This window comes from Thamnophis elegans, chromosome 3, assembly GCF_009769535.1.
Source record: "Thamnophis elegans isolate rThaEle1 chromosome 3, rThaEle1.pri, whole genome shotgun sequence".
Taxonomy (NCBI): Eukaryota; Metazoa; Chordata; class Lepidosauria; order Squamata; family Colubridae; genus Thamnophis; species Thamnophis elegans.
The window spans coordinates 126,272,557-126,297,886 of NC_045543.1; the positions used below are offsets into that span (position 1 = coordinate 126,272,557).

At 39.4% G+C, this 25,330-nt stretch overlaps 2 protein-coding genes across 3 annotated transcripts; one reads left to right on the plus strand and one right to left on the minus strand.

Moving 5' to 3' along the window:
* The first annotated feature begins 287 nt into the window (after nt 1-287).
* SELENOP (selenoprotein P) lies at nt 288-9,593 on the plus strand. Of its 2 annotated transcripts, XM_032214174.1 has the most exons (6): nt 311-396; nt 1,044-1,269; nt 2,514-2,720; nt 3,744-3,956; nt 5,336-5,453; nt 7,773-9,593. In XM_032214174.1, exons 2-6 carry the CDS (start codon nt 1,244-1,246, stop codon nt 8,043-8,045), a joined length of 837 nt encoding a protein of 278 aa, XP_032070065.1. In that variant the 5' UTR covers nt 311-396; nt 1,044-1,243; the 3' UTR covers nt 8,046-9,593. The 2 variants fall into 2 exon arrangements, with proteins under 2 accessions (XP_032070066.1, XP_032070065.1); XM_032214175.1 differs by lacking the exon at nt 1,044-1,269 and having other exon boundaries at nt 288-396.
* Nucleotides 9,315-24,912, minus strand: CCDC152 (coiled-coil domain containing 152). Its single transcript, XM_032213893.1, has 8 exons — nt 24,850-24,912; nt 22,738-22,747; nt 20,801-20,869; nt 19,618-19,682; nt 17,537-17,639; nt 15,377-15,504; nt 13,701-13,787; nt 9,315-9,778 (listed from the first exon to the last, which is right to left on the minus strand). The coding sequence occupies exons 1-8, from the start codon at nt 24,910-24,912 to the stop codon at nt 9,656-9,658; spliced, it is 648 nt and encodes a 215-aa protein (XP_032069784.1). The 3' UTR covers nt 9,315-9,655.
* Nucleotides 24,913-25,330: the final 418 nt, after the last annotated feature.

A 25,330-nucleotide genomic window follows, 5' to 3' on the forward strand; every position in this document is an offset into this window, starting at 1 on the left:
CCCACCCCCGCCTTGAAGGCGTTTCGCTTCTCATCCAAGAAGCTTCCTCAGCTCCGAAGCTTTTTGGATGAGAAGCGAAACGTCTTCAAGGCAAAAATAAAGGGTCCAGTTGCCCCTTCGGGGGAAAAAAAAGCACCTTTGGGACAACCCTGCCCTGGATGGCTGAGCATCTCCATATACACCTTTGCTTTTGGGGAGTCGGTCCTCCTCCCGCTGTCCTCGCCCTTGACTCGTCCCAGACTTTGAGTTTTTTGGAGACGTCACGAGAGTTGCCGAACTTTGGACCGTATCCAAACTCGGAGGCAAAACAACTCGAGGGGGTATAAATGCCAGCGAGCTGGGCGGGCGAGCGAGCAAGCGGCTGGCTAGCGGGGGAAGATCCTCCCGAGCTGCGCGGTGAGTTTTCTTGCGCGCCTCTGGAAATGTTCCGTGGAAGTGGCAGAAGGGGGACTTTGAAGGTCAATTACGAGCCGGGAAATGGGGGGGGGCGGGAAAGGGGACTTTGAATGCATTAAAAAAAACAACCACCCTATTTCCCTCTTCTTCAAGACGCTGAGATCCACGCGCGCGTGTAAAAATACGGTTTGGGTCGAGCGCGTCTCCGGAAAAACGCGCGCCTGTGTACCGACGTAGCTCCAGGAAGCTTAGTTGGTTCAAGCCAGGGGTGTCCAAACTTGGGAACTTTTAAGACTTGTGGACTTCAACTCCCAGAATTTGGCTGGGGAATTCTGAGAGTTGAAGTCTACAAGTCTTAAAAGTTCCCAAGTTTGGACACCCCTGGTTCAAGCGATTAAAGCGGGGAGTATTTTTGGGCGACGGAGCGGAGCGGGCTCGTTTGAAACATAGTTAAGTATCCAAGTCATCAAAAATAATAATTCTCTAGCGAGGTTGCGCGTAATCCCAAAGTTAGTGCTTTGGGATGCGCGAGGCTGCTCCTCTTAATTTCATTCAGTAGTAAAACCCGCGGAACTCTGCGTGGCTGGCTCCCTCCTTCATGTATGGAAAGGACTGCAGCCTTTTTTTCTTTTGCTTTTTGCATGAAGTACGATTCCGATTGTGCCCTGTACAAGCTCCGATGACACGCTTCTGTAATACTGCCGTGCTCCTCTTCCGTGGGATGTCTACTCCCAGCTTACATGTGCGACCTGTGAGAGAATATTTGCTCTGTACTGTATGCGAATACAACTTTTCATGAAGTTATGTTCAGCTTAGAATTGCCCAACGAATAAAAAGGAAACCAAGAATGGCAATGCATGAAATATTGTGTAGGTGAGCAGGATTGCATTATCACCCATAGTACAATGTGAACCATGTTAAGTCTATGGGAGTCCCAAATTAGGAGTTAGTCTTACAGCACCTTTTCAGACAAAAGTTGTTAGGCTAATCTATTAGACACCTTCTGATTTGTGGGTAGCTTCGTAGGAGAAGATCAGAGTTTTTAGAATAATCGAACCCATTGCATTCTTTACATTACATTCTGCAATATAAAGTGCAACTCTGCAGTGATTTCTGAGTAAACAGATTCAAAGATCTTATTTTCATGGCAGAAAAGCTTTGTGTTTCTCATATGTTTTCAGGTTTCATCTGTCCCCAACCACATGTCACTTTCCATGAGCCTAATAACCAAGAAATGTGAAAATTTTACTATTTATGTATGAATAGATTGAAGAAGAAAAAAATACTTTTCATGGGTTTCAAACATATTCTTGTTCCAATGGTGGACATAGTGAAGTAGAAAAAATATTTTAAAATAGGAAATGCTTGAACACTTTGATTGATTAGATATTTTATCCTGCCTTTATTACTTTATAAGTAACTCAAGGCAGCAAACATATATAATACTCCTTCCTCCTCCTGTTTTTCCCCACAACAACCCTGTTGAGGTAGGGATCAGTTGAGCTGGCTTTCATGCCTCAGATGGGATTACGACGCACAAGTCTCCTGGTTTCTAGACCAGCATTTTAATCACTATACCAAATTGGTGTGGCAAATTAATAGTTCATGTCGTGTAACTTTAGTTTGTACAAAACAATTTTAGGGAAGAGATGTTCCCATGTTTTCAAAATCTGTTGGTGCTGCTATTCTGAAAGAGTCAGGGCACAGGACAGATGGTGTGATACAGATAGTCCTCAACCTATGACGACAATTGAGCCCAAAATTTCTATTGTTAAGTGAGACATTTGTTAAGTGAGTTTTGCTCCTTTTTACGATTTTCCCCCCACAGTTGTTAAGTGAATCATTGCAGTTGATAAGTTAGTAACCTAGCTGTTAAGTGAATCTGGCATCCCCATTGACTTTGCTTGTCAAAAACTTGCAAATCACATGACCTTGGGACATAGCAATGGTCATAAGTATGAACCAGTTGCGAAAGCATTTGGACTTTGTTCACATAATCATGGGTTTGTCACATTTTTTCAGTGTCGTAACTTTAAACAGTCACTAAATGAACTGTTGTAAGTCGAGAACTACCTGTAGTCTTTAGTTTTCTTCCTTATTTTTTTTTCTCTTTGCAGGCCACATCCAGCCATGTGGGCTGGGCTAGGACTAGCCTTGGTCCTCTGTCTCCTCCCAGGAGGAGGATCAGAGCATCCGGGTCGTTGTAAAGAACCCCCAGAATGGAGCATCGGGGAAGAAAATCCCATGATGACCTCAAGAGGGTCAGTGACTGTGGTGGCTCTACTCCAAGCTAGCTGATACCTGTGCCTTTTGCAGGCTTCCAGGTAAGGTCCACCCAACTAGGCAAGTGCCCATGAAGGTATATCCTGTTGGGATTTGTTTCTTAAAGGGAGTTTTTATTCAGCTTTGGGTGGGGAGTGAAAAAAAAATTCTGGCACAATAGCAATGGCACTTAGACTTATATATATCGCTTCATAGTGCTTTACAGCCCCCTCTAAGCGGTTGACAGAGTCAGCCTATTGTCCCCAACAATCTGGGTCCTTATTTTACTGACCTCGGAAGGATGGAAGGCTGAGTCAACCTTGAGCCAGTGAGATTTGAACTGCTGAACTGCAGCTGGCAGTCAGCTGGAGTAGCCTGCAGTACTGCATTCTAACCACTGCGCCACCTCGGCTCTTAATAGCTTTTGTTTGCTTGCCAAAATTACTGCTTTACAGTTGCGTTTGGACTGAAACTGGCATTCTGGCTTTGTTAAACAACCCCAGGTGACAATTTGTAAGAACAAAACACCTTGGTGGCATAGTGGTTAGAATGCAGCATTGCAGGCTAATTCTGCTGATGGCTGCCTGCAATTTGGCAGTTCAAATCTCACCAGACTCAAGGTTGACTCAGCCTTCCATCCTTCTGAGGTTGGTAAAATGAAGGGCCAGATTGTTTGGGGGCAATATGTTTACTCTGTAAACTGCTTAAGAGAGGGCTGGGAAACACTGTGAAGCAGTCTATAAGTCTTAAGTGCTATGGCTGTTGCTATTGCCTTCTTCAGTAATATTGTCTCTTCATTTTTGAATTTAATCTCAAAGTGGTTTTTCTGAAAAATTAGTGACTGCCCACCCTATTGCATATGACCTGTTTTTTAGGAATTGTTCCCAGGCTAACAGATTAGTTTGTTTTCTTTTTGGTCCAGGTGTATTAAAGCGGCTGTGACTTTTCAAATGTGAACTGTTTGATTGTATAGTAGGACTCCTAATTCTATAGTATCAACTTAGATAATTGTAGATAACAAATAAACAAATTCTGCTTTTCTAAAGGGAAGAAAATGAAGGCATAAAATGTTATTTACTTATTAGACTTGAAGACCTGCAACTGAGGCTGGCAAATAGTGGACTGGTCAATATCTCTTTCATTGTGGTCAATCACCAAGGAAACCATTCCCAGCTGAAGTACCAACTTCTAAGAGAAAGGGTTTCAGAAGACATTCCTGTATACCAGCAGAATGCAATGCAACCTGATGTCTGGACAACTTTAAGAGGCAGAAAAGATGATTTCCTGATTTACGACAGGTCTGTTTATCAAACAAATCAAATGGATTAGAACTTCTTAGGTACTTCATATTTTGAAAGCACCCGAGGCTTATTTGGACCAGATGGCGCCCTAGAGTTTTGCCTAAGAAGCTCTGTGCGTCTATCTGCACAATACATTCAGAGTACATAAAAGTGGTTTTCTCCATTCATTTGGCTCTGTGGGTTGGGTAGGTTCACAGAAGATGTCAGTGTGATTGGCTACATCGTATGTGTTTGGTTTGGTGAGTAAAGCATCAGGCTAAGAACTGGAAGATCATGTGTTCTAATCCTGCCTTTTGCATTAATAATTCAGGTGGCCTTGAGCCAGTCACTTTCTCTTAACCTTAGGTAGGAAGCAATGGCAAACCCCTTCTAAAAACTTGCCAAAAAAAACTGCAAGGACTTGTCCGGTTTCCAGAGTCAACAATGACTCGAAGGCACAAAACCCCCAAACCTACAAATAGTTTATTTTGTCCCAAAGTGGTTTATCTGGATCAGTTTACACTACTTAAATAAGTGAACTTCCTTACAAGTATTCGTGGCCCTTGCATACAAGTTCTCACTTTACAATTTCCTTCCTCTGGTTTTGCTGCTTTTCCAACTAACGGGACTTTTGCAGAGAGATGTGTTCTTTCAAATGAGCCAAGGGTGGGCTGCTGGGGGTTCGCAGGAACCTCTACTAAGATTCTGTGCAGTTCGGAAAATCCTCAAATCCCACTCCTGGCTGGCCCCGCCCACCCCGCCCACCCCATCCTGCCCCTCTCGAGTCCCCATGTGGCCCGTTTTGGATGCAGGTAAGTGCAGGGCACGCACGGAGGCTTGGGGAGGGTGAAAAACGGGCCTACTGGAAGTTCGGGAAGGCCAGAAACAGGCCTGTTTCCAGGCTCCACAGGGCCTAAGGAGCATGGGGAGGTCATTTTCTCCCTCGCAGAGGCTCGAGGAAAGCCTCTGGAACCCGGGGAGGGCAAACTGCCCCCCTCTGGCCATGATGCCACTCCCATCATGGTCACACCCACCCAGCAACCGGGCAGAGAACCCCTTGCTAAAATTTTTGAAGCCCACCCGATATGGGCCCTTCTTGTTAATGGGTTTTATCAGGCCCCTCTTAACTTATCACTCTTCTGCTTTCAGAAAGGTAGGAAAGTTCAGAAGGAGACAAAATAACTCCTGTTCATTCAAAACAGACAGCAGAAGAGAAAGGATTAGGATTACTGTAATGATGCTATTACAGCAGTGCTAGTATGACCCTAATCCTCAACTTTTCTACAACAGATTTTGGCAATCACGGCAGAAGATAAGAAACTTAAGTTGTTTTTAAAACTCTTCTTCTTAAATATGGTGATGCATTGATATTAAGAAGTGGCTTGCTTTCTTCCTAGGTGTGGTCGCCTTGTTCATCACCTTGGCTTACCTTATACTTTCCTGAGTTTTCAATATGTAGAGAAAGCTATTCAGATTGCCTATTGTGAGGACACTTGTGGAAATTGCTCATACACAGTATGTATTCCTTTTTCCCTTTCACTAGAAGTATCCACGAAAAAGAAAAACGGATTAAATGAAAACTTAAAAATGACCACTGACCATTTGGTCATTTCTAAGAATTGTATAACTTCTTAGCAAATAATTAACAAACTTTTTCAAATGTTTTTATTCCAAAACAAAACCGATTGCTAGCTTTCTTCAAGGAAAAATAGAGAAAGAGGTATAACCAATGGTATCCTTCATTCTGATTTATTAAGTGGTTAAGTCAACGAAGAAGACTGAGGGGAGACAGGATAGCAGTCTTCCAATACTTGAAGGGCTGTCACAGGAAAGAGGGTGTCAATTTATTCCTGATAGTAATCTTGAGGTAGGACAAGAAGCAATGGATAGAAGTTCATCAGAGGGACATCCTACCTGAAAATAAGGAGGAATTTCCTGATGGTCAGAATTATTAAATAATGGAACAGTTTGCCTTCTGGAGTTAAGGGTGCTCCACAGTGGTGGGTTCCGGATCCCGTTCCAACCAGTATGCTTGGAACGGTCCCGGCGTCGTCCACATGGATGCGTGCAGCGTGCGCACATGTGCGCAGGGCACATAGCACGTGCTTGTGTCTTAGCACCTCCGCGAGCCTCCGTGACGCTCCAGCTGCTCAGCAGAGCATCGCATAGGCGCTGTATACGCCGTGCGTGTATGTGGAAGTGCCAAAGACTTAAAAGACCGGTAAGGAGCTCGGGTGGGTGGGCCGTCTGGAGCACCATACTGGAACGGTATCCGGTGCTACAGGCAGGCTCCTGTACACCCCTTACCGGTGCGTACCACCTGCAATCCACCTCTTGTGCTTTATTTCTGGAAGTTTTCAAGAAAAGCATGAGCAACAATTTATCTGAGATATGAAGACTCCTGCCTTGGGCAGAGAATTGGACTAGAAAACCTCCAAGATCCCTTACAACCCTATGATTCCATGAGTTCACATAACATGCTAAGCTCAAATTCAGTTAGTATAAGGCAGTGATGGCGAACCTTTTTTGGCTCATGTGCCAAAAGCGGGGGGAGTGCAGTGGGGTCGTGAGCAGGCGTGCCACACCCATAATGAAGTGTGCAACCCCAGCACGCATGCACGCATAACCAGCGTGACCCCCCATTTTTTGCATGCTTTTTTTTACCCTCCCAGACTCGAGGCTTTATAGGAGCCTGGGGAGGGTGAAAACAACCTCCCCCCACCCGGAGGCTTCAGGAGCTTCCCTGAAGCTTCCAGAATGCAAAAAACTGACCCTATGGACAAACCGAAAGTTCGGGAACAGGCTTCCGGTTTGCTCGGAGGGCCGGTTTTAGCCCTCTGGGGCCTTCCGCAGGCTTCTCTGAAGGCTCTGGAGGGCAAAAAATGACTGTACGAGAAACTGGAAGTCACTTCTGGTTTGTCCATAGAGTCGTTTTTAGTCCTCTGGAGCCTTCAGGAGGCTTCCCTGAATACTCTGGAGGACTAAAAACAGCCCTACAAGCAAACTGGAAGTCCGTTTCAGGGAAGCTCCTGAATCCTCCGGGCGGCCTCCAGGGGGGGGGAGGGCTGTTTTCGCCCTCCCCAGGCTCCTATAAAGCCTCTGGAGCCTGGGGAGGATGAAAAATGGCCTCAAAAGAAGGCTGAAGTCAGTCGCATTGCGTGCCCTGACAAATGGCTCCGTGTGCCACCTGTGGCATGCGTGGCATAAGTTCGCCATCCTGGGTATAGGGTATAAGGTATAAAGCCAGATAAGGTATATCTGTACAGATATCATTCTACCTCTGGCATGCTTCATCTTCTAGGCATTTACTCTCCAGATGCTTAATTTAGAAAAAAAAATATTCCCATAAATGCAGACCTGTTGAGCATTTCCTCAACTTCAAAATGATTGAATTGCCACTCCACAACCAATTTGCCATTAAACTCTGTGCTGTTCATCTATAAGATTCAGATCTTTGTAAATAAGTAGTATTTTATACATTGTTTTTAATTCCTTGAGAGGGAAGCAGAGTGTTGAAATAAATAATAAATAAACCAACATCAAATGGAACTAGGACTCTCACAGCTTTTGCATGGTCAGATAATTATAAATCTGGATATTTTCTAATGTAAGAGTCTCATGCTGATCTAAGCATAAGGCGTTTTAGAAATGACTTGGACAAGAATAGTCCTGAGAGAAGCTGAACACATTGATTGTGATTTTAAGCAGAAATCCTAGGCTTAGTTACATTTATTTTCTTTAAACTGCTTTTAATCTGATCTCTGCTTGCATTTTGTGTTGACATGCTGTATGAGAACTACTGAAATTCTGACTATGTTGTCTGAACTTTTTCAGACTGAAATTGAAGAAATATGTAAAAGAATCTCAGAGAATCTAGAAGAAAAGCAAATTGAGGCAACTTCTCCCTCACAGTTGCGTCCCACTGAGCATCCCCACCGTCATCCCCACCACCACCACCACCATCACCATCATCATCATCATGGACGTCATCCCAAAGGGGATCGGCCAGAAGTAAACAATCAGCATAACAGGAGAGTCTTGGGCCAGGATCCTGCAGAAGCTGACCTTCTATCAGCAGCTCTAGACTTGCATAGCGGCAGGCTCTGACGAAAGGGGGGTGGCATCTGCAAGCGCCAATTAAGCTGAACCTGGCAGCTCCCATATGCCAGTTTCAGCTTAATTGATCCCATCACCACTAGCTGATGCTGACACTGACGGCACTTGTTGTTTGAAGATCAGCAAAGCACCACTTCCTGACATTGTAGTGGAATGCTCCCATCTTCCTGAAGGTGACAAGGGCAGCTGTTGGCAGATAATGTGGCTGAGTCTTGACAGTGACGTCTGCCAACTACTGTTTGACTGTTACCAGCAGCAAGAAGGGGTGAAACCTGACAATGAGCAGGACTGGACAACTGAGCCTGAGGAACAGTCTAAACACCTATGGAAGATTGCAGACTTTGGAATGCATTGCACAATAATTTGAAATTGGTCCTACTATCTCTGCCAAAGTGTTTGGAAATCCTTGCTGTAGGTGCCCCCAATGGCATTAAAGCAGAGGAATGCATTCCAGCAGTAATCTTCCTGGCACACATACCACTATGTAAATTATTGGGGAAGAAAGAAAAGCAACCTTTACACCTGCCAGTTAAGCAAGAGTTCTTGGATTTCCGCTGTATTTGTTCAGGTGTAATCATGTGCTGTGGTTTCACTGATAGAGAATACAGTCCTTGTCATCCGACTTTGCCTTAAACAGTAAGAACAAAACTTTCCCATAATGGTATGCAGTTGTTTCTCAGTTCCAGTTCCAAGTTTCTGTGGTGTTCGTTAGCTTTTCTTTTTGGTTTCCTCCCCTATCATTCTGTTTGCATTCATGAAAACAGGAGCATAAACTATGACCTAGGGGCTTCTGTTGGATACGGAGCAAATAAGAACAGGAGAGGGTAAGAAAAGGTTTGCTAGCTATGTTTTACAATTATGGGTTAAGACCAAGTGAATAAATGAAAATGTTTTTCTCAGAAACTCTAGTCATTTAAGATAATTGTATAGAATTCTGTGCGTACTATTCCAACCCAATATTTCCACCAAGAAGTCTACAGAATTCATTACTCTAACATCAGATTTTATGTTATAAAATGTGAGTCCTATAACAAGACCTATGAAAATCAATTTCTGAAACTGTTCACACTTATAGTTCGTTTGAAATTTGGGATAACAGTCTTTAAAAACATGAAGTGAGAGTGATGGGATGAAACAAATAGTAATTTCATTGAAGGATAAGTACCTGGTAATAAAATTTGAGACTTGCACTTAACCATCATTTCTGCTAACCAGTGATTTAGACAATCTTTTGTAAGTGATCAAGCATGTTTATATACTGTCTATCTTTATGTAGCAAAATAGTCTTGTTGTTTCTGAAATTTCTGAAATTAACTGAATTTTTGCAAGTTCTAGAGAGGAAAGAAAATGTTGAACAGAGGGAAACTCTTTATATTGTATTTGCCATAGTTCATGATGGTTTGGTAGGGAAACCATACCCCTATAAAACCTGAATTATTTTATGGTGAATGCTTACAAGTGGGAAAGTAGTTCAATATACATAACTGGAGATCTTGCAGGTGGACAAACTATGTTTTAATAAATGAAAACATCTTTGAATTCAATGTGTGTCTCCCATTCAGTTCTGTTTCCTAAGTAAAATTTGTGGTCTCATGTTACTCTCAAAATTGCCGCTGTTTAAAATAGCAATCTTTACGTTTGTCGAGCTTTTCTTCTAAGTCTTTGATAGTATTTCGAAGAAATTCAATTTCTTTATTCTTTTCTTCTTGAAGATGCTGGAGCTTCTACAAAAACAAACAATAACAAAATTATACCCTCTTATAACTATACATGAAAAAGTGTGTATGTGTATCCATATTTCCAGAAATGTATAAACGTACACAAATTGAGATATTGATGTGTTCCATGACTTAGTTTCTAGGAATCAGAATTATTTATTCTCCCATAGATCAACAAATAAAACAAGAAAATCATAATTATTCTAAAATATTTATTCTAAATTATTCTAAAAAATATTCTAAAATATTTAAGGATTAGAACAGACAATACAGCATACTATACTAAGGTGACCAGATTTTCAGATTGGAAAAGAGGGACGCCCTTGACCGGGGGGGGGGGGGGGGGGGGGGGGGGCGCTTGATTAAAAAAAAATTTTTTTGTCAAAAGGTCACCCCAGGACACTGAAACCAGCATAAATACGAATCTGTTGCCAAACAAAATTTTGATCACGTGACCATGAGGATGCTGCAACGGTCGCTAAGTGTGAAAAATGGTCGCAACGGTCGCTAAGTGTGAAAAATGGTCATCAGTCACTTTTTTCAATGCCATTGTAACTTTGGTCACTATACCACCTTTCTTGCCACAGTTCTTAAGTGAATGACTGCTGTGTAACTTGCATGTGTGAGGATGACATACAGAACTTCTTGTACCTTTGCAAACTATTCTAACTGCTGAATCATACCCAAAAATTAGGTAATAGCAATACATTTTGATCCTTTGTCCAGCAGGTTCTGATTGAGTAAAAAATACACACTCTTTCAAAACTACAATAAACACATCAATCTATAAATAAGATGTGAAACCATGTGGAGACAATATGTGTTTGTTAGCATATCAATCCCCTCCTCCTTAAATTAATACATGGATGTGGAATATAGTATGGTATAGATGTCACAAATCATGGTGGAGAAACTTTTTCTTATGGAATGCCACTGAAAAACAGGAAAGACAATAACAAAAGATATATGATATAATGGATATGAGGCGATCCATGTAAGTGGATGAGTTTGCAACATTTGTATCTTTCTATAATTAATTACCCGTAAATACATTTTTAATTTAACACTGATTTAATTTCACTGGTTCTGGATTGATATAATTCCAAGCAACATGCTTCTTGGCTTAAACCAAATGATAACTGCAATTGTGTTTAACAAAGCTTGGAGAACAGCTGATATAATTTTCTTTTCAAGAAGCAAGTTACTGTCTTTTCCCTTATTACGTAAAGATATGAGGTGGTTTGATTGGAATATTAAACTATGGAGGTGGTCTTTTTTGTACTATATTTCATCTTTTTGTACTATATTCTCTTTGTCCATGGCTATTATGATTAATACCATCACTACCATTTGTGCCAAGTATCTGAACAATATTTTCAAAATTAAATCACCCTGTGTTTCAGCAGTTTAGAAAAGGAGGAAGAAAAACTTGAAGCAGGGCCCAAAGAGTACTACCTCAATTTGAGGAATACATTTTCCAGGAAAGAAGTCTATGTGCCAAATATTGCAAATTAAAAAAAGGTCATGTGACCATCTTCAAGGAAGTACTGAGTATGTATACTTTATTTTCATAATTACTTCTTTTTCAATCATAGGAGTGAGGGCTATGATAATCTCCCATTCCCAAAACAAGGTTTATAATGGCAAAGAAAAGAGCAAATGCCTCTTTTATATAATACCGTTTCCAGGAGAAATCAATCAAACAACTAAGCAACAAATTTTAACAAGTAAAAGTTTACTTGCCAAATAAGATATGTTCCAAGTGGATTGCCAATATCAACTGTTTCTAGCAGCAAGTTTTGTTTTCCAATGCAGGATGGCCAGTTCTGTCCCTTCCATTGTTTGGGAAAAGATTGCTTACTACCTACATTCAGATGTATTCTAAAATTATACCACAGCAAGTTAAAATGCCCATAAAATGACTGCAAGCTTTAAAGAATGTCTTGCTGTGTAGAATATCCTGGCATAATCTTAGCTATGGCAATATTTAATTTTCCTTCAGAAATCAGTACTGTTTTCTACCCTATTGTTACAAGTACATCCCTATTTAAATGAAACTGAAAAAGTTCCAGGACAGCAGAAATAATGTACAAGAAAATGGATTTTATTTATTAAAGGAAACCAGTTTACAATGTGAATCTCAAGTGAAAGCCATTTTAAAAAAAGACAGTACAGCTGATACCTACAGATATTGAAATGGAGAACAGCAAATTCCACTAATTTAGAATCATAATTAAAATAATCCATGGAGTACTATGAATTATATGCATATTCTATGTTCCATGTTCTATCTCACACACACACACACACACACACATCCCGCCCTCTCAACTTCCAAGTAGAAAAAGAAATCTTACAGAATTATTCAAAAAATAATTTTAAAGAGAAAACACGTCTTCATGAGGTCTCCATTCAAAACACACACACACACACACCACACACCACACATACAGCCAGCCAGCTCCTTGTTAAAGGAAATTCTTTGCATTCTTTGAAAGTATTCAGATGCTGGATCCAATTTAAAAGTAAGAAGAAACTTCCCACAGCGACAACAATTAACCAAAGCAACAACTTTTCTCCGGAAGTTGTGAGTGCTGCGATACTACTCCGATACAAGTAGAAAAAGAAATCTTACAGAATTATTCAAAAAATAATTTTAAAGAGAAAACACGTCTTCACCTCATCCGGAGATTCCTTCTCCTCACCCCCCCCCCCGTTTCTCACCGCCTCGAGAAACAGAGCAAACATTCCAACCTCTCCCGAAGCAACAAGCGTGTTGGGCAGGAAGGGAAGGCTTCTGGCGGCTCCCGGGTGGCGATCCTACTGCCATCCGCTCGCAGCAATCGAAACTTGGCAATTGAAACCATGAGGTCTCCATTCAAAACACACACACACACACACCAGTAAAATTTACTCCCGAGTAAAATTTTTACTCGGGAGTAAATTTTACTCCCGAGTAAAATTTTTACTCGGGAGTAAAAAGCGGCTGCCGGTCGCGCAGAGAACTTCCACGTGGTTCCATCCAGACTTGCCGTCCGTGCCAGCGCAGCACAGGGGCTGGCTGTGAACTCCGCAAAGCCAAAGGGGGAGATTCCCCCAGCCCAGCGCCTCCCAATTCCCACGGTACCAAATAAGACAATAAGAATAAAATAAGTACATTATTTACAAAACATGATTTATTTTACTCACCACCAGTAAGCGCAGCTGCAACCCCAACAAGAAAGACAAAATAAAATGGAGACTCGCGCAGGTGTCCTCAGCTAAGGAGTCCAGCCAATCAGTGAGCTGGTTGGCCAGCTCACTGATTGGCTGGAGTCCAGGCCAATTAAATCAGTGAGCGGCAGGCTGGGCTGGCTTAAATTTGTAGGTAGCATAGAACAGACCGATGAGCCAGCCCAGCAGCTGATGGGCGGGAGCTGCGAGTGCCAAAATAAGTGTGCCTTTTAAAAAAGCGGGCGGGACGCGGGAAATTGTATCAAATAGCGGGGGTGTCCCGCCAAAAGCGGGACGTCTGGTCACCTTATACTATACAGATTATAGAACAGTACTTAGCTATGGTCAAAGAAGTCAAATCAGATTGATCTGATAATATTAAGGTAAAACAAGTCAAAACAACCAGGTTGTTTAGTAAAGTATGGGAAAAAGAATTCCTGGTGAGTATCTGCATAGAGGGAATAATGCAAAATATCATGCTATCATAGAACTTCTCTTTCTTTTGAAGTAGCTCTGGGATGTTTCCTCCTCACCCTCATCCCAGCATAAAACACTGATTAAAACAGAATTTTTATTTTATTTTATCTTGTAAATTGATAGAGCTGCCCATCTCACATATGTGACTATATGTAAACAGAGTACGGCAAAATATATGCAGTCAAATCATCTTAACACTTAAAACACTTTACATTTTGGAGAACAATAAAACACTTACCTTTCTATAGATATTTTGAGGGAGTCCTGTTGGGTTAGTCTGCACTTTCAGTGTTTTGGTCTGCAGCCTTTCCAGTTTAGTATTGAACTGATTAAAAAAAAAAGATTTAGTATATTGATAAAAATGTAAATGAGAGGAAAAGCTTCTCTGAAATTAACACTGTTTTAATAATGTACAAGCAACTGTTGGCTAAGGATATTTACATTAACACAGGGAAAACAGACTCCCATTTGGCCATGAAGTGAAAATGGGTAAAATTGGCTCATTATCATCACATGGTAATATCAATTTTAAAGAGCTGAAATAGAATTTCCCCAGGGGAAAGCAAAGTATAAGTGTAGTACATGCACCGAAGACAAATTCCTTGTGTTTCTAATCACACTTGGCCAATAAAAAATTCAATTCTATTCATGTGATTAAAGGTACTGTAGCTTAATTGACTAGGTCATATATTTGTTTACTGCTCAGAACTGACGACTTTGCAGAAAATGGGGAGGGAAAAATGCAACTATAAGAGAGAAAGATATTAAGGCTATAATCCTAATAAACTATCAACAATTATGGTATCAACACAAACTCTTAAAGGCATGAATACATTTCTTTTAGCGCTATGAAGCATAAAATACTGCACAATATTTGTTTACTCCCTTTTTTTGTGGGGGGGGGAGAAGGAATCAAAACATGAAACAAAAGCATACTTTTGCCATCTTAATGTTAAACTTATTTACTAACATTAATTGGATATCATCTGCATTCCAATTATATTTCATTCCAAACAGTAGATGACCCTCCTCCCTCAGCAGGCCTTCATGGCAATTGTCTGGATCCATATCTCTGCTCCCCCACCATTGCTTCAGCCAGCCAGAAAGGGCAGGGGTCAGGTATGGAAGTCAAGGAACTAAAGTTATAAAGAACCCTGTCAACTTCTTCAGAAGTCACTGGTTTAAAAACATCCCAGGCAGCATTGCAAGACACTGTTTTGGCCATCTCACTGACTCTTGTCCAGCCAGCTTCTAGTTTATCCTGAATCATGTTAATTTACAATCTAAGACCCAATAATCTATAGTGCAGGAACTCATGGGACTGCACATGCTAATAAAGAAGGTTCCGAACTAATATCTATGGAAATTCTCAATCATCCAGGTCATGGTTGTCCCAAAGGTGCTTTTTTTCAAGAGGCAACTGGACTTTCTTTTACCAGAGTCAGTGGCCTCTTGACAAAAGCACCTCTGGGATTGTGAACTAATAATTCTAAGTATGCAAAATACTTTTTACAAATACAGAAACTATGTGCAATAATGGGGGGAAAAACCAGTAATAATTTAACTGACATTCTCAACCTTAAATAAATCTCAGCACAAATCTCAACAGACTGGAAAGACACCATTCCTGAGGTATCCTCACTGATGTTCTGATCCCAAGGGAAAATATTATTTGTGAGAGCTCTGGCAAAAATGAATCTGAATGGAAAATGATGAAATATGAAAAATGAAATATGGATGCATACTGAAATCATATCAATTTCTAACTTAAAATTATTCCTTATCAGGTAGTTCTTTTAATTTTGTAAAATGCAATGTTTTGGTTTTGATCCACAATTTATAATAAATTATCAATGTAGTATACTGTTTCTCTTGTTATTATGGCATATTCTCAAGGTGTCATAGATGGCATACCTCTATTTGTAACTTGATTATCTCATTCTGCTTTTCCTTTTCTTGAGCTTTCAGTTGTTTAGTTAGTTCTAAAATCTCTAGATCTTTCTTCTCCGTTAGCTTCTTATGCTCTTCCATGTTGCTTTCAACTAATGCAATTGTTAATACATACAAAATTAAAAATGAAGCAAAATCACTGCATTAATCAAATAGAATTATATACTTTATTATTTTAATGTCAACATAATTAACAAAAACAATCGTTCACCATAAGAAATTTCAGAATTTTCAGTCTTCGTTAATTCCCAAATGGCCTTCAGAGGGGCTTGCAGAAGGAGGTGTTTCATAGCATAGCATAACTAAACAAAGTGCACATTAGGCCTCAAACCTTTTCACTTCATAAAATGAGGGTACATTATCTGTTTCCTCTGGGAAAATTTCATACATTTTAGACAGATAAAATCTATTAATAGTAGTTGGTCCTCCAAGTACACGGGTGGTAAGGCATACAGGATTTTGAAAGTGAAAACTAGCACTTGGAATTGCAACCAGAAACTTATTGGGAACAAGTGCAAAATAAGTGTAATAGTGATTAACAATACTCAACAAGTGCACCACTGCTTTTTCACCTACCTATAGTTCTGAGTGATCTTCAAAGGCAGCCCCATCTACAATACATTATAGAAGCCTACTTTCATGATGGTGAGGTCCTGTCACTTAGAGGTATGCTAGTTTCAGGCCATCCAGATTGTAGCAACACCCTGACTTTGGGATAAGTGCCATCCGCAGCTGTGCTGCAGGTGGCTATATCAAATGGAGTATAATTTTAAAAAGGGGAGCTAGGAGGAGCATGAATAATTCCTTCAAACTCCTTCTCTGGAGTCAACAGACCAAATTAATCTAAAACCCCCCCCAAAAAACTCAGAACTAAATGATGCCATAGTCACAAAATCAGACTCTGCCCAGGAGAAGTCAAAATTGATAAATCTAGGTAACTTAGTTGACAAAATATTGAGTAAAATGGTCAACAGTGGTCACTGGAGATTCTTCCATTCATCTTCCTTTAACAGGGAATTTGTTTTGTTAAACAAGGCTGGTGATGAACAGCCTATTGATGCAATAAGGGAGAAGTTTGCCATCCTTTCCAGCATACTATAAACTGACACTTCAGCTTGTAATCTTGGTCAGTCAAATTTACTTTTGATCTTTCTCTGTTTTAGGTGTCATTTCTAAAGCTTCATTTTCAATGCAATCAAGAATACTTCTTATTGTAACAAAATAGATTAGAATAGATTTTGAAAACAATGTGCATTCACACTGCAGAAAAAAAGACTTCTGAAGGCATGGGACAAGCCCAAATGCTTCAGTATTCTTCATATCTTCTTCATGACTCCATATCATATAGAATATGTCGCCAGAATTAGCAATTGTCAGGGAACTGGAGAACTAAGTGGCAGCACATTCTGTCCTCATCCATCTGCCAAGGGGGCCAAGGGCCATTGGGGGGGGGGACTGTATACTTTGCTTCCCAGAAAGAACATACTAGTAGGAAGACGACAATCTGGCTCCCTATATTAGCTAAAGCAAAAGCAGCTGTTGTTGCAAGCTTGCTCCCTGCCAAACAGAAAATCAGATCCTATTTTTACAGTTGCTTTTGGGGCAATAGTAGAAAACCGCTTAATTCTTGCTCTATTCGCCAGCTATCCATGAAGGACCACCAACTACTGCTCAGAGACTAGCTTGCTCTGAATTGGGGGTAAATTATAGCAATACATTTTGTTGCAAACCTGAAGAAATCCTTCCTTCCTCCTTCCTTTCACTTTAATATTTTCTTTACTGTTTTTAAGCAGAAGCAAAGTTAGTTTGTTTTTTAGCTGATGTAAAGTTTTTTATGACATAATTCATATCTGAAAAGGCAGAACAAATGAATTGTGTTACTCATTTGAAACTGTCTAATTTTGCTAGAATGGAAAATAAGTTATTAAAGATGTGCAGAGCATACATGTACAGCTTTACACTTATTCTCTTTTTCAATTGGGAATACATATTTTCACAATACTTGTAACATGTAATTCTCAGTCTTTTATTAGTGAAAAGTAATTTAATAGTGCACTCAATGAAGGCTATGCCTTACACTTTGTATCTCTCAAACACGGTGTACACATTATTTATTATGCTTACGTTGCTTGTTCATGTCGCTGTGAAGTTTGTTCTGTTCGTGGTTGTGTTCCTTCTCCTTGTTTTTAATTTCTGTAATGAGTTTATCAACCATATTTTCGTGTTCCTAGGAATGTATTGAAACATTTAAGTCTTTGCAATTGATTTATCTTAATATAGTTTTCACTCAATGTACCCCTGCAAATTGCTTTTTAAAAAACAAACAAACAAACAAACAGAAACTTTAAATTGGGTTCCTCAGGGATTCCTTTAGTGTTGGGATCATTCTGGCACCCATTGATCACTTTAGGTGGTATGGGCATACCTGAATCCTCTGGTTCCTGAGCATGGTTTTCCAGAGCCATGGGCAGATGGAAAATGCAATTCTTTTAAACTGGGCTCTCCTCCTGTACCTACCAGTAAAACAATCCCTATTTTTGAAAACTGAATCAACCAAAACAAGACCTGACTAAAAGTGATCAGGAACAGGCAGCGTGTGTGAGAGAGTGATGGTGGCTAAAGGGGTGGATGAAGACAAGGAGTTAATTTTCTTTGTTGGTTCACAGTGCAATCATCTTCTCAGCTGTGATTTGGGCTACTTTTGAACATAGGGTATAGGACAGAGGTGGTATGTATGAATAATTGTTCCTTTCAATACACACCAGAGGTGGCATTCAGCAGGTTCTGACCCGTTCTGGAGAACTGGTAGTGGACATTTTGAGTAGTTCAGAGAACCGGTAAATACCACCTCTGACTGGTCCCATCCCCATCTATTCTCTGCCTCCAGAGTCCCAGCTGATGGGTAGGTAATGGGGATTTTTCAGTAACCTTCCCCTGGAGTGAGGAGGGAATGGAGATTTTACAGTATCCTTCCCCTGCCACGCCCACCAAGCCACGCCCACCAAGCCACACGATAGTAAAATGTTTTGAATCCCACCACTGGTATAGGGATCTAGCTGTCTGTAAAAATCTGCAGGCCTATTTAGCAGTATCATGCCTGTAGCAAATCTTATGCCAGTATCTTTGGATAGCATTTTAACTTGGCTAGAAAGAAGGGCTCAATGCCTTCTTCAAATTCCACTCTCTTCGAGAGACCAAGCCAGAGCAACAAAAAACTTCTCACTCCACAGAAAAGGAAAAAAAAATGCAAACCCTTCCCTTCTATGAGAACATTACCCAAGAAAGACAAATAGCAGGGTGCCACTTTGCAATTCACTGACTCCCTGCTGAAGAGGAAGTAATAACTCAAGTGTTGCCAATTTATTTTTCTTTGATCTGAATTACTAGGCTTCATGGTTCTACAGCCAAAAGAGCTAGGATAAATCTTTGTGTAGTGCAATCAACAGGAATGTATGCATTTGTCTGATTGTATTAAAAACAAATCTAAATTGTTGTGTAGAGAAGCAAGTCTTTTCTCCTCTTTATCCATTATGAACAGTTTGCAACCTCAGTCTAAATGCCAGGAGGTAAGGTGAGACTTCCTGACAATAGGAAAACAGACTGTCCACAAACTCTGCAGAGTTCTGTCCCTGCAAATGAAACCATGATGTGTGTGTGTATGTGTGTGATTTCAGAAATACTTGCAGCTCACCCAGAAATAAATCCACTCAGCCCCTTCAATGTTCTAATAAAATAATTTTCCAAGGCTTTTTAAGTGGAAATTGGGCATAGACTTGCATTCAAACATTATGATTTAGTGGTAAAGGCAAGTCTTCCTTTCTAAACTGTAAAGATGTTTGTATTTATGCAATTCATATTTGCCTTAAATGCCATCAAATGTAACATGCAAATTTTACCAATTTAAAATGTAGTATAATATATTGTTGCTTTCATGCACTTGCAAATAATTGTTCCACTCCAGTTACAATTCCTGGAAACTGTCAGGAATAAGTATAAAATTACCAGGAGACAAGGCTAGCTTTTAAAAATTTTATTGTGAGCCACACATAAAACATTGAATTTTAATCGAACAATCTAATATGCTTGTATTTAAGTCATTAACGAACAATAAGGAAGATAGTAATGATTACTATAAAAATCAGAAAATCACCTAAAGGCTCTCTAGAAATCAGAAACAAGGAACTTTGAAAACAGGGTGATCCTACCTTTTCACGACTCTTCATTTTCTCTTCTAAAATCTGGATTGTGTTTTTGAGCGTCTCGTTTTCATCTATATAAGGATACTAACATTACAATGTAAGAGAGATAAATAAATTCCAAACTATTCTGAACTCTAAAAAAATTGTAAGGATCCTTGACTTGAACGTCACTGATTTAAAACTGCAGGACCATCTAAATTAAGGGGTTCTTACATAAGACAACAAGAGAAGAAAAGGACTTTTAAAAAATCCTGAATCTTTTCTCACATTCTCTCTCAACCGGATATGTTGGCAAAATTGCTTAGTACTGCCATAAAAGAATAATATTTTTACTTGTTTTTATGGAGTAGAAATCTAGGAAAGGGGTTGCAAATCAGAGAATGACAATTGAACTGAAAATATTTAAGAAACAACTTAACTCTCTGAAGGATAGTCTACATAGGAAATATGTTTCTCGTGAAAAACACTTTGCCTGTGCTGTACTGAAAAATTGTGCATGGCTTTTTTTTCTTCAAGAGTCAGGCATAAATTCTTCTGGCTATGCAGGTAGTCCTTGACTTATGACCACAGTTGTGACCAGACCATTAAACCAATCAAACTGCCCCAATAGGTTTTTTTTTTTGCTGGAAACAGGTTAAAAAGTGCACAAATTATGATCATGGGACCATAGGATGCTGCAACAGTTTGTAAATATGAGCCGGTTAACAAGCACACAGATTGTGATCATGTGACTCTGGAGATGCTGTGATAGTTGTAAGGGTGACCACAGTTTGTAAAGCGCTTTTTCTAAGGTCATTGTAACTTTGAACTGTTATTAAATAAATGGTTTTAAGTCAAAGACTATCTTTACAGTATCTCCAATGGTGGGTTCTGGATACCATTGCAACCAGTATGGTTTAACGGGGCTGGGCATCCACCACATGAATGCGTGCAGCGCGCACAAGTGTATTTACTGCTCGTTATGCTCTGTGATGCCTCCGTGACGGTGCGTGTAAGCCCGAAAAACTCAAATACCGGTAAGGAGTGCGGGTGGGTGGGCAGGCAGTCCAGAGCACTGTACCGGAATGCTACCCGATGCTCCCGGCAGACATTGCCCGTACTGGGGCATACCAATCTTAACCTACCACTGCGGATCTCCCTCACAACCAAGAAAAATAACATTTTACGAAATCACATTGCACTTCTTTACCTCTCAAATTATATTGATCCTCTATAGTTTGTTGAAGACCTTTAATCACATTTTGGAATGTAGCGCAGTCTTTTAAAAAGAAAAGAAAAATTATTATATTTATTTTTAAGTTATTGTTATTTTGATAATTATACAAACTTTTTAAAATTATTGCACTGAGGCATACATGCTTCCAAGATGGGTAGAATGAAAGAAAACCCAAATTTGATATCTGAAGTATCATTATTTTCTATTTTAAGTTTGCTTATTTAAATATCAGCAATTGTACTTAAAAATGAACTGTATTGTCATATTCCAACTCTCCTGCAATTGCAAATAGTGGCCACAAGATGGACCTCTGGTATCCTTAATTTTACTCATAACATTAGTTTTAAAATTAAAATGTGAAATATTGATTCGTAAGAGTTCAGGGAATACAAATGTGGAGAATTTAAAGCCACATTATATTTTCCCATTCTGGAGAGATCTAAAAATGCCTAACAATTTCAATTAAGGAAAAAGTATCACATGTTTAAATGCTTCTTTGGGCTTGCCTTGCATTTATTGTTGCTAAAGTGGAGTTCAAGTAAAATAATAGCTCATTGGTTCTCAACCTTCCCAATGCTGTGACCCTTTAATACAGTTCCTCATGTTGTGGTGACCCCCCCAACCATAAAATTGGTGTCTTGGTTCCTAAGACTATTGAAAAATATGTGTTTTCCGATGGTCTTAGGTGACCCCTGTGAAAGGATCGTTCGACCCCCAAAGGGGTCCCGACCCACAGGTTGAGAACCATTGTAATAGCTGCTACATCTTAGAAGAATCTATTCATTATCAGCTTCCTGAATATAATTACCGATATTTCAGTATTTGAAAAAAGTTTAAATATTTCTAATGAAAACTGAATCCTAACATTCAGGTATGACATTGCACAATTTATATTCTTACCAGTTATCATTATATAACTTAATTTATCTAGGCACTTATATCTTTTTTCAAGATAGATCATCAATTGTAAAGTAACTAATTAAAAAGCATGTATGAATAACTGTTCCTTTCAATACACACCAGAGGTGGCATTCAGCAGGTTCTGACCAGTTCTGGAGAACTGGTAGGGGAAATTTTGAGTAGTTCGGAAACTGGTAAATATCACCTCTGACTGGCTCCACCCCCATCTATTCTCTGCCTCCCGAGTCCTAGCTGAATGTGAGGAAATGGGGATTTTGCAGTAATCTTCCCCTGGAGTGGAGAGGAAATGGAGATTTTACAGTATCCCTCCCTTGCCCTGCCCACAGACCCAGTAGTAAAAAATATGGAATCCTACCACTGATACACACATTAATGGAAAGTCTGCAGAAGCAGGTATTGTCTTTAAAAAGCATTATCTTTAACAAAGAAGAGAATGCTTCTTCCAAGATGAAGCTTGCTATAAAATTATAATGCACGAATTTAAAAAAAGTCTCTCAAACCTAGGCTGATCTGAAAGTGTTGGGCCTGCTTAGTGATTAAACAGAGTTGGGTCTGCTTAGTGGTAGGATGAAAGATCACCAGGAAAAAGTTAGCAATTAATTATCATTGCTGATTGTGTATTATTATTAATGGTTAATAAATTTTATTTAAATAACTTTAATTTGTTAAATTGTTGGCTTAACACACGATGCAATTCTCAACCTGTCTTCAAATGTATAAGGAACTAAAATTAGACACACTGAATGGACACTTATTTTGCAAAGGAATAATCTGTGTTTAGATGATTATGTATTAAAAATAAAATTCTGATTAATGTTAAGCTTTCAAACTAAATTACATAATATGTTATAAAATGAAAAGGCTATTTTTGGTTAGAAAATCCATTTCTCTGGAAATATATATTATTTTAAATCTGCAATTCTGCACACTTTTGTTTGTAAGTAAAACTCACTGAATTTAGTTTCTGTAAACAGACCCCTGAAACCTACCTGAGCAGTTCTGGGTCGCATGAGGCCTTCATTCTTGAGGTAGCTTTGAAGAATGCTCTTCTGCAGCCTCTGCAAACCACATGTGTCTTACAAATTTCAGAGGTTTTGAACACCACATGACTTCTGTAGAATCCAAGGGCTATGCAAGAGCACATTCCATTCTTGTGCGATCTCCACAGCCTCTGAAAATTGCACAAGACTGTGCATTTTTCAAATGTAGTGTACTTTTAATAATATTTGCTGTCAAGCGAATGCTGGTGTGTCACCCAAATGTCAGTCCTGTCACCTTTGATACCTTTGACACTCGTGCCATAGGTTCACCTCCACTGTCCTACAGTAATTAGCAAATTCCCAACAATTTTCTAGCACGGTATATCTATTATGATAGTATGCAGGGTGCTTGCGTTGCAGAGGCCAAGGTGGAGCAAAGGGAACTGTTTTCAGATGGAGCAACATTAACCTGCATCACAGCAATACATCTGGCATGAAGAAACAGCAAGATAGTATGTATGGCTATAGACAGCCAATTTGGTATAGTGTTGATCAGGTTACAAACTGGGAGATCATGAATTCTAGTCCTTCCTTATCTCCTCCCTCTCAGTTATCAGAAATAAGGCCATCCCCGGGAAAGGGGGAGTTCCCGAAGGGAATAAAGTTCTGTCGCAGTATAGCATAGAAGAGAGTGTGGCATCAACCAAACGGGATGACATCACGGGGAGATGGAATGAGATGACATGTCCACGGGGGGGGGGGGGGGGAGCCGACAGTATTCAAGGGGGGTAGCGGGAAGCTGCTGCTGGGCACACCCACGCCTAAAGATTTGAGGCTTAGTTACTGTGACTTTTTTCATTCACCTGCTAGCAATATCCAGAGCCATTCTAAAGTGGCAGTGAACTTCATTCCCCAAAAGATCCAATTGCTTTCCAATTTTAAATAGTGAAAATGTATAGGGAAGTACTCTTCCCACTACAAAACCCCTATGCGTTGAATGCCAGCTCCTTTGGCGCTGGTGCAATAAGAAAGTTCATTGCCACTAACCAGAGTATTGGGGCTGCTCTGCTCTTGGACCACCTCTATTACACAAAAGTATCCACATACACATTTCATGGGTTCTAAGATACTGTATGTCTGGTGGTAAACATCGCCAAGGAAATGAATGCTTACCTCGTTTAGCCATTTCTTCCCTTGCCTGGCTTATTGTCAGCAATTTATTTGTTTTGTCCAACTCAAGATTCAGAAGATGATTTTTTCCGTGAAGTTCTGATATTTTCTGTAGGAAAGTATTTGCATTTCAAATGAAACCTCTTGTTTGAAGGAGCCTTCCCAGCTCTTCAATTATTCTGACAGAAAAATCTTTTTTGTAAAAAAAAATACATGCTGAACGTTTGCTGATATTTGGTCAAGCATTAGAAATCTAAAAGCATGATCCTTAAAAAAATAAGAATGATCTTGGATGTGCTTCATAAAGAATGGTGAATTTAAAGGGGCTGATTTCATATCCATTCTGAAACTGAATACTGACTGAATAAAACACTAATAAAATTGGTTATCTGATTATTGGGATTCAGAAAAGGGATTTTGTTAGCTCTTTTCCAGAGATTATTTTTTGGAAAAATGAAGTCCAAGAGTTCATTATGAAGGTAAATTGCCCATGCATTCTATTGACCTATGGGTCTTCCCCCTGAAACTTAATTCATTATATAAAAAGATAAGTGTAAAAATAGTCTCATAATGTCGAGAGAAAACAATTAGATTCAGTCTATGACAGACACTGGAGAAATCACTACTTCAAATTAAAAAGCATTTTCAGTTGAAAACTGAATTGACTTGAAGAGCTGAATCTCCTAAATGAGATCAGAACTTACATAACACCTTACTACATCTACCATGTGCCACATTTTTCACAAGTTTAGTTATCAAGAGTTCTATTCCACTGCATAATCAGACCCATAAAAAGAGGGACTTCAAAGGCATAGTGAAAGAAAGTATTTATATATTTAATTTATATGCCACCCATCTCGCTATCCAACTCTTAGTGAGTTGCTAACTTTTTAGGGAAATGTATAAGAATTTGGGTATAGTATATTATTGTTTTTCTACTTGATCATTTACCATTTCTATATGTGAGAAGTCCCCTAAAAGTTTGTCAAGATTCACCACGCTGGTTTTCTTCATGTTGCAAGACTGCTTCACAATTTGCTGTACATCAAAGAAAAATATGTAATATGTATAAATTTAGCTATCTTAAGCATAATGGTCTATTCCTTTGCCATGTGAGAAGCAACTTCCATGGGGAAAATTAGCATTTTTTTACATGGTAATAAGTGACATAGTAAAAATTTAAAACATATAGCAGTGCCTGCATTCTGTGACCTGTATGCACAAATGTTACAGCCATTTTTGTAGACAAGGCCATGAACTGTATTCAGCAATGCTTAATGTTAAATTGTTAAATATTCTAACAATATTGCTATTATTAAGTATGTCTAAGTTTTCTGTCTTAGACTCAAGTATCAACATCAAGAATATCAACATTTCAAAATTATTAAAATTTCATGTTTGAGTTAAATAGCTCCATTTACATTATCTCAGT